The sequence below is a fragment of the Betta splendens genome, chromosome 15, assembly GCF_900634795.4.
Source record: "Betta splendens chromosome 15, fBetSpl5.4, whole genome shotgun sequence".
Classification (NCBI taxonomy): Eukaryota; Metazoa; Chordata; class Actinopteri; order Anabantiformes; family Osphronemidae; genus Betta; species Betta splendens.
This window is the reverse complement of record NC_040895.2, coordinates 11,312,134-11,322,158: the sequence shown is the minus strand read 5'-3', so window position 1 is coordinate 11,322,158 and position 10,025 is coordinate 11,312,134. Positions and strand designations below refer to the sequence as shown.

General features: G+C 41.5%; 1 protein-coding gene across 1 annotated transcript; it reads left to right on the top strand.

Annotated features, from left to right (window-relative positions):
• The first annotated feature begins 2,201 nt into the window (after window positions 1–2,201).
• LOC114870449 (mitoferrin-2-like) lies at window positions 2,202–7,740 on the top strand. Its single transcript, XM_029175048.3, has 4 exons — window positions 2,202–2,822; window positions 4,643–4,871; window positions 5,565–5,621; window positions 6,030–7,740. Exons 1-4 carry the CDS (start codon window positions 2,757–2,759, stop codon window positions 6,605–6,607), a joined length of 930 nt encoding a protein of 309 aa, XP_029030881.1. The 5' UTR covers window positions 2,202–2,756; the 3' UTR covers window positions 6,608–7,740.
• The last annotated feature ends 2,285 nt before the right edge of the window (window positions 7,741–10,025 follow it).

Below are 10,025 nucleotides of genomic sequence, written 5' to 3'. Positions count from 1 at the left end.
ACTATGCACCAAAGTCAAGTTATTGATTATCAAAGTTGACTGTATTACAGTATGACATTGTAGTTTTGAATACTAATAAATCCAAAACTATACAGTAAAAATACATGAATCTTTGTGTGGTGATAGTACACATCTAGTAGAACAAGGGGAAAGTGGTCTGAGCCTGGAACTATGCACCAAAGTCAAGTTATTAATGATTAAAGTTGACTATACGGCCCATACAGTTACAGTATGACATGGTAGTTTTGAATACTAATAAATCCAAAACTATACAGTAAAAATACACGAATCTTTGTGTGGTGATAGTACACATCTAGTAGAACAAAGGGAAAGTGGTCTGAGCCTGGAACTATGCACCAAAGTCAAGTTATTAATGATTAAAGTTGACTTTATTACAGTATGACATGGTACTTTCAAGTACTAATAAATCATAAACTATACAGTAAAAATACATGAATCTTTGTGTGGTGATAGTACACATCTAGTAGAACAAAGGGAAAGTGGTCTGAGCCTGGAACTATGCACCAAAGTCAAGTTATTAATGATTAAAGTTGACTTTATTACAGTATGACATTGTAGTTTTGAATACTAATAAATCCAAAACTATACAGTAAAAATACATGCATTTTTGTGGGGTGATAGTACACATCTAGTAGAACAAGGGGAAAGTGGTCTGAGCCTGGAACTGTGCACCAAAGTCAAGTTATTAATGATTAAAGTTGACTTTATTACAGTATGACATTGTAGTTTTGAATACTAATAAATCATAAACTATACAGTAAAAATACACGAATCTTTGTGGGGTAATAGTACACCTCTAGTAGAACAAGGGGAAAGTGGTCTGAGCCTGGAACTATGCACCAAATTAAAGTTATTGATCATTAAAGTTGACTATACGGCCTATACAGTTACAGTATGAACTGCTAGTTTTGAATACTAATAAATCCAAAACTATACAGTAAAAATACATGCATTTTTGTGGGGTGATAGTACACATCTAGTAGAACAAAGGGAAAGTGGTCTGAGCCTGGAACTATGCACCAAAGTCAAGTTATTGATTATCAAAGTTGACTGTATTACAGTATGACATGGTACTTTCAAGTACTAATAAATCATAAACTATACAGTAAAAATACATGAATCTTTGTGTGGTGATAGTACACATCTAGTAGAACAAGGGGAAAGTGGTCTGAGCCTGGAACTATGCACCAAAGTCAAGTTATTAATGATTAAAGTTGACTATACGGCCCATACAGTTACAGTATGACATGGTAGTTTTGAATACTAATAAATCCAAAACTATACAGTAAAAATACACGAATCTTTGTGTGGTGATAGTACACATCTAGTAGAACAAAGGGAAAGTGGTCTGAGCCTGGAACTATGCACCAAAGTCAAGTTATTAATGATTAAAGTTGACTTTATTACAGTATGACATGGTACTTTCAAGTACTAATAAATCATAAACTATACAGTAAAAATACATGAATCTTTGTGTGGTGATAGTACACATCTAGTAGAACAAAGGGAAAGTGGTCTGAGCCTGGAACTATGCACCAAAGTCAAGTTATTAATGATTAAAGTTGACTTTATTACAGTATGACATGGTACTTTCAAGTACTAATAAATCCAAAACTATACAGTAAAAATACACGAATCTTTGTGTGGTGATAGTACACATCTAGTAGAACAAAGGGAAAGTGGTCTGAGCCTGGAACTATGCACCAAAGTCAAGTTATTAATGATTAAAGTTGACTTTATTACAGTATGACATTGTAGTTTTGAATACTAATAAATCCAAAACTATACAGTAAAAATACATGCATTTTTGTGGGGTGATAGTACACATCTAGTAGAACAAGGGGAAAGTGGTCTGAGCCTGGAACTATGCACCAAAGTCAAGTTATTAATGATTAAAGTTGACTATACGGCCCATACAGTTACAGTATGACATGGTAGTTTTGAATACTAATAAATCCAAAACTATACAGTAAAAATATACAGATCTTTGTGGGGTAATAGTACACCTCTAGTAGAACAAGAGGAAAGTGGTCTGAGCCTGGAACTATGCACCAAAGTCAAGTTATTAATGATCAAAGTTGACTGTATTACAGTATGACATGGTAGTTTTGAATACTAATAAATCATAAACTATACAGTAAAAATACATGAATCTTTGTGTGGTGATAGTACACATCTAGTAGAACAAGGGGAAAGTGGTCTGGGCATGGAACTATGCACCAAAGTCAAGTTATTAACGATTAAAGTTGACTATACGGCCTATACAGTTACAGTATGACATGGTAGTTTTGAATACTAATAAATCCAAAACTATACAGTAAAAATACATGCATTTTTGTGGGGTGATAGTACACCTCTAGTAGAACAAGGGGAAAGTGGTCTGAGCCTGGAACTATGCACCAAAGTTAAGTTATTAATTATAAAAGTTTCACAGTATGACATGGTAGTTTTAAATAATAATAAATGCTTAATTTTACAGTAAAAGTATACAGATCTTCATTAGGCGACAGTTTTTCTATACATGCAATATTTTGTTTCGTATTTTTCTATATTTTGAACAGACCAGACGTGTCGCTATGAAAAGAGGAAGTCGCGACGAGCGTGTTTTGTGCTCTGCTGTAAAGCGCGTAATACGGGCGCAAGACGTTTCCGAAGCGCGGCTGGCTGAACGACGGATGAACGAACGACGGCTCACTTGACCGCAGTTGCCTCAGGGAGCCTCCACTAGCACCCACATGTTGGCCGGAGCCGTGGCTGGGATCATGGAGCACTGCCTCATGTTCCCCATCGACTGTGTGAAGGTAGCACGGCCGAGGGACCGGCTAGCTGACCCGCTCGGTGCTTTCACGACCCGGGCTCTCTGTTGTTGTCGTTTTTTCGGAGATGCGGTTCTTGCCATGCCGCTCATTAGCATAGCTTAGCTCGCTTGCTAACATAAACACGCTGCAGCGCTGACTGCTGTGGGGACAAGGTCAGTCGGCTCTGCCAGCGTTTCACGCACAAGCTAGCTGCTTAGCACGACATTAGAACTTCCCTAAACGACGTTAACTGGAACGTTGGTCGGACACGAGCCACTTTAGGGTCCTTGCGCTAAACTGCTGGACATAATTAAACTAATCTCTGTCAAAGCATCAACGGATTTAAGGTTACGTAAGTTAAGTAATGTGCACATTTGAAGCTGTGAGAGGAAGCGGTTTAAGTTAAGTAATGAAAGTAACGCCACGAGGAAGTCAGTGTGGTTTTAAGCTGCTCAACGACTCCACAGATCTGTTTAAGTGTGATTCAGCAACTTGCATCCAGTTTGCTACAACAACACTCTGGTCGTTTGTCCTCAGGGCAGCATCTGCCCCTTTTTACCCCACACTAGTTCCATTGAGCAACAGGCCTCCTGCTGCACACACCCACACTGATCGCAGAGCTCTTAATCACATGTGAATCACACAGATTCACTGTTACAGCCCCTGTCATGTGTTTGTTATCTCTAGTTTCATCCTGTTCACAATGAGCAGCCAGCGGTAGCTGCTCATTGTGTAACAGATGACCAGAGAGATGGTGGAACTGACTACATGCACATACATATATATGTCATACTATAAACACTGTTCACGTGTGTGTTGTGCTGCAGCTCTGCACCAGGACAGATTAGTGTTTACAGCACCTTCATCGTGTGCAGAGGGGCTGCATATGGAGTCCACTAACTAGCAAAAAAGCCATGTAAAGCAAAATGTAATCTACTCCAAATACACAAGTCAAATATGTACAGAGATAGGCCTTGTTAAACGTTTGCAAACAAGCTTCTTAGCGGAGTTTTCAGGTATAATTATAGTTCAGAATAAGTCTGTAATGCACCTTAAATCATGGGAATTAGATGTGGATTTAAGCAACATACTGCATTTGTAGGTCTGCTAGTCTTCAGTGTCCATGAGTGGAACATGTATTTTACAGTGAGCAGACAATATTAACACTGGATTTAAAGCTTGACACATGTTTGTACATATGTAGCAATGCACTTTGCCTGCATTCCACAGCTATAGAACTGAGTGAGTTGAGTCCTTGTTGAACCTTTCTAGTGCACAACATGCAGAAACACAGCAGGGAGAACGTTCTTCTGGAAGTTTGGTATTCAAGGATTATGTCACAGCTCTCCCCAGAGAGACACACACACTTACCTGATACAGTTCTAGGCAGCCTCCTTTAAACGCGTAGTAACTGATGACTGTTACATTGACCCCTTGTTTATTTAACCTGTCATCTACCTCAGTGTACATGTGTGTTAAGAGAAAGAGAGACCGACGTGGATAAAGGTCGGTGTCAAAAACAGCTTACAGGATGTCAGGGACATACCCTTTGTGACCTTGGAGCTTGTAACTCCACATTTCCTTCAATTCAATTAAGCACGTACACCGCACACACCACTTCCTTTTTTTTAGCCTTCATTCACACTGCACTCTAGTCAGGACCTCTTTTAATTTCTGTGCTCTGCTTGGATACAATGGGCAGACGTGTGACAAAGCAAACAAATAATGGACATCAATAAATGTATGATAAGAGCCATGTTTTTTGGGTGGGTAGTGGAGCTTGACGTGAACTTGGCTAAATCCCACATTTTGTCTTTGTGCAGACTCGCATGCAGAGCCTCCAGCCCGACCCCGCGGCCCGCTACAGGAACGTGATGGATGCCCTTCGCCGTATTGTAGTCACAGAGGGAGTGTGGCGGCCAATGAGGGGGCTCAATGCCACAGCAGTTGGGGCGGGACCTGCCCATGCCCTGTACTTTGCCTGCTACGAGAAACTCAAAAAGACTCTGAGCGATGTCATTCACCCAGGGGCTAACAGCCATTTGGCTAATGGTACCACAAAAACATACTTAAACACACGTAACGTTGTATGGCTACGTTGAGGTTAGAAAATGGGTGGATACGTAGGGTTGACCCGCTCTACGAAGGTGCTGACTCAGCCTAATCCTTGTTGAGTGTGATACTGACATGGCCTGATAGTGATAAAGCCCTCTGGAAGGCCGTCACGTCATTTATTTCAACAGTAGTTACAGAGCTTTTTTTTTTTTTTTAATTAAAATCATTTACTTTGTCTACAAACCAACAGTTTAATAATCTTAGTAATCTGAATGTGGTTTCCTTATGCCTTGATGTCCTTACTCTCTCTCCCTTTTTTCCAGTTTAGTGGGAGGTTGGGTAAGTCCTCTTTCTCCCATTTCATCCGCTCACTTCCCTGTTGGTCCTGTTCTTTAAAGGCGTATGGCTTTAGTTCACTTCTCTCAAATGGGCAATGCTTTGTCTTTTGTAGTAGGTGTCTTTTTTATTCAGATTAAACTTGCTGAATTTAATCTGTACCAGTTTGCATCTGCAGCTTTTACAAACAAGGCAATAGAGACAGCAACACGATCAAAAGAGGTTTATTGTAGCAAGTTAAATACCTGTGTTTCATTTTCTTTCTGTGCATCTTAAGTTCATATGGTTTTTGTTTTCAACATTTTCTTCAAAATAGTTTTATATGAACTAATTTTCGAGGTGTGTTTGTTTCAGGTGCAGCTGGGTGTGTGGCCACACTGCTTCACGACGCAGCCATGAACCCAGCAGAGGGTGAGTCCAACCGACGTCACTGTGTTTCCGCACGAAAGCAATTGACTTTGACCCTCGACATTTTCTTCCTTGGAACAAATGCTAAGTGGAAATTAAAGTGAAGGAACTTACGGCTGCCACATCTTCACCAGCTACCTTCAGATGTTGGGTCTCACGCTATGCTTTTCACAGCTGCTTGCAGTCCACCTGCCTAAGTGTGTCAGTTGAAGGGCACTGGTCAGAGTTGTAGTGTGCAGCTGTTGACTGGAGATGCAGCTGTCTGGGGAAGCGCTGTTACAAATGACTCGCTACATGTATCTGTTTAATTGCCAAACTATTCTCTGCAGATAATTCCTCACTAATTTGTTTTTTCCTTTTCATGTTATACTTTCAACCCTTGGCCCATTTGACCTCGTTACCATGGACTAGTTGTGAAGCAGCGCATGCAGATGTATAACTCCCCCTATCGCGGCGTGTTGGACTGTGTATGTGCCGTGTGGAAGACCGAAGGCCCTGCAGCCTTCTACCGCAGCTACACCACCCAGCTCACCATGAACGTGCCCTTCCAGGCGCTCCACTTCATGACTTACGAGTACCTGCAGGAGCTGCTCAACCCCCACAGACAGTACAACCCCTCATCCCACATGTTGTCCGGAGCTTTGGCCGGAGCCATTGCAGCTGCTGCCACTACACCTCTGGACGTCTGCAAGACCCTGCTCAACACCCAGGAGTCTCAGGCCCTCAGCTCCTTGTCTTCTGGTCAAGGCCCTGGCCAGAGCCAAGGTCAAGGAGCCCACAGACACATCTCAGGCCTGGCCCATGCCTTCAGGACGGTTTACAGGCTGGGCGGCCTGCATGGCTTCTTCAGAGGAGTCCAGGCGAGGATCATCTACCAGATGCCCTCCACAGCAATCAGCTGGTCTGTGTATGAGTTCTTCAAGTATGGCCTCACTAAGCATCAGCACGACAAGCAGAAGCGAGCGCAGCACATGAAGGCTGAGATGTAGAGATCTCTTTAGTTTAACCTCTACTGATATTTTTCCCTGTGAAAGAAAAATGAACGCACACACAGGCTAGAATTCACCTCAGCTGCCCAGTCCCCTTCAGACATGACAAATAAGAAAGCCCTATTCATAGACAGTTAGCTGAAGTAACGGCAAATCATGGTTTATGTTACATTATTTCTCTCCTTTAGTATTATGGAAGCCATTAGTCAGGAGATTTTTAAGTGCTACTAGTGACCACAAGTAGTTTCTCTGAACAAGGGAATGCACAGGACTTGGAGGAGAAATAGTCAGCAGAGGGCAGTAGTGTTACTTTAAGTGTTCAGTCATTTCAGAAGTCCCTCTGCCCTAGGACCTCATTTTCATTTTCTCCCATTCAAAGCCCAAGTTTGCAAATGAGTTATAACTGACTTCTAATGCTCACGACCTTCTAGATTTGGTCATGTCGGGGGCGAGATATTTTGCTACCTATTTGGCGTTAAACAAACCTTTTTAGTCTTTTATCCAAAAAATATCAAAATATTTTTTTTTGGTCAATTTGCTGTTCCCTTGTATAAACTTTAATGGGTCCTGCTAACATGGCAACCCAACAATTAACATTTATTTTTTATCTTGAGTAATTTAATTGTATAATTTGAAATATGCTTAATATCCACAAGAAATATCTTTATTTTGTTAATTTGGCAGTAATTTAATTAATATATTGGTAGCTATAATTCAGACTTTTTTCATTTATTTGTTATAATTTGATTTCTTTAAATCTCTTATTACTGCTAAGACATGCATCGCTGTGAAGTCCCCCCATTTTATGAGTTTTTTTTCCCACTTTTGCATTTATTCAACTCGAGTCCACCCAACGCTCACCCTTAATGCCTTGTGCCTGCATCCGCTGCAGTGACTAGCCTGTTTTTAGCTTATGAGGTCCACAGTTTCTGTGCTCAGCAGCGCAGGTTGTCCACAGTCTGCTGGGCCCAACATGAAGTCACTAAATTGTCACAGAGTTCAGTGTGTCGCATTGATTAGACCTTGAAAGGAGGCTGCCGATCCTCCTAGTTGATGTCTGATGGTTTCCAACACTCAGTTGCATTTCCAGAATAAAAGCTGAGCAGAAGGAGCATCTCACTGCTCCTAAATGATGGGAGAACTCCATTGGTTTCTTTCCTCACTATGTGTTAATTACAGAACATAAAAATGATTCTGCATAATGCTGTTATGCTTGTTTGTGTATTTGCGTACTTGACAAAAAGCAGCCAATGCAAATGACCTAAGCCACATCTGCAGTGCCAAAAACGTATGTCTGAGTCTGAGGCAGGTAAAATTGTTTAGTCTTGAATGCAGGTGCAGATTTAAACTTTGACCCTCAAGACTAAAAACTATTTAAACCTATGGACACAAACTGTGAACACACTGCTAGAAAGCTGAAGGTTTCCATTTCAGTTTATGGCCTAAAGAGTAGCACACTTAACATAAATGCCCTAAAGTTATAGTATGAATGAAACCCAATGTTCAAATCAGCATAGTTTGGAAAAATAAAACCCTGTGTATCCACCTGACTTGAGTCTGTCACAGCATGTGGAGGTCAGAGCCTCTACAGGTTTCCTTAAGGGCTAGTCGTCATGTCTGCGTCAGAGGTGCAGCAGAAAAATCATCAGAGTGCGAGATGTGAGTATAGACAGATGATTATGAGAAATATACTGAATTAAAGTTTTTCATAAACAATATTTTTAATTATTCAAACAAACAAAATTGTACAATTATACAAATAATTAATATAGTTAAAATACTGCTGAATATGCAATACACACCAAGTGTTCTTTTGTTACCTTTTGTGTAAATTATGTCATGTTTGTGAGTTTAAAAGTAGATAATCTCACTTGATAATGTGAGATAAAGTGTTCACGTGTTGTCCTTTCTGAAAAAAATGTGAAAGACTCAAGACAAACACTGGCATCCTTTAGGTAGAGAAGCAGGTTAGGCCTTTTCATGGATCGCCGTGAGGAGTGGTGAGGTGGTGACAGGTCCCCCAGCCTCCACATATGCAGAATACACACAGAATCGGACAAACACTCATCCAGACACACACACAGACACCTGTTCAAACAGGAAGTGTTAATGAACCGTCTCCGTCTGTCTCACTGTTTCTGTGTTTCTGCTTGTATGTAAACAGCATGTGTGAGCGAGGCCGTCTCCAGTCACGGAGCTTGTGTGACACAGGTTGTACATGAATATATGACTAATATATGACCCTTTACACATGCATAAGTAATGAGGAGGACCTGTAAGACAGCTAGTCTGTCTGCGTGGGAGTGTAACCGGGCTTGTCTGGTCCCAGTCTCAGCGCTACGACAGGAGTAAACTATTTAGTCTGGTCATTTGCTCATTTCATTTTCACTCTGTTTGTGTAAGATAAAGAACAGAGAGAGTAGGAGGGTAAGCACGCGTTACTCAATATTTATCCAAAGCCCAACTAATCTGAGTAATATGTAGAGGCAAGTGGTGTCAGGGTAAGATCACTCTGTAAATTTTGGTTCAAAGGTCATATGGTGATGGATGAAGTTGTTCCTGTGATTGAATGCAGTCTGTGCTTGGCTCTTAGTGAGGCGTTTAATCCCATAAAGACGGTGTAATTAGAGCCCCGGTAGCATTAATAATGTCTGCTATCCGCTGAAACGTGCCAGCTCCTCTGTGCAGTTTGACCGGAGCGTGATGTTGGACGTCCGCCATCATTAATGTTGTTAGTGGCACCCTTCCTGCTTCTGCAGGTCTGTTTTTACTCCAAAGACACATACAGGCATACATAACTGTAACATAATATCACTAAAAACTAGAACACAGGTGTTGTGATACTGACTTGTGATTTGACATTAAATACAGTACAGCACCTCATGAACCCACTGACCCACGCAGGCTCATAGGAATACATGCATACACTCCCTTGGGTATTGTTGTTAAGCCATGTTTTGGAAACTGGAGTCTTTGGTCAAAGCCCCTTACAGCTCCCACCTGTGGTACCGTGTATTTAACACACACACACACACACACACACACAGCTTAGGAATGTGCACGTCTGAAGGACTCGGGTCTTCAACACAAGTTTCTCACCTTCGCTCCCTCCCAACAGATTTACGTCTCTTCTGTTCCCTGTTCTGCTGTCTGCTCTCTCCACGTTTAATCCAAATTATGACTGAAGCACTCAGCATGAATTACAGAGTGAGACGCGATGATGCCGTAATGTCCGATTCATTCCGCGGTTCCCAGTAGCTAATGGATGAGGTGCGACTGCAGGCTCTCGGCCCTCGTCGTTTGGACGTACTCAGACACCTACGGGTTGTGATCTTCAGGGGAGCTGTCCCTGGAATCCTTCTTGCTTTCGCTGGGAGACGAGGGTCAGTCACTCTTAGCCATTACTCCGGGTCTCCAT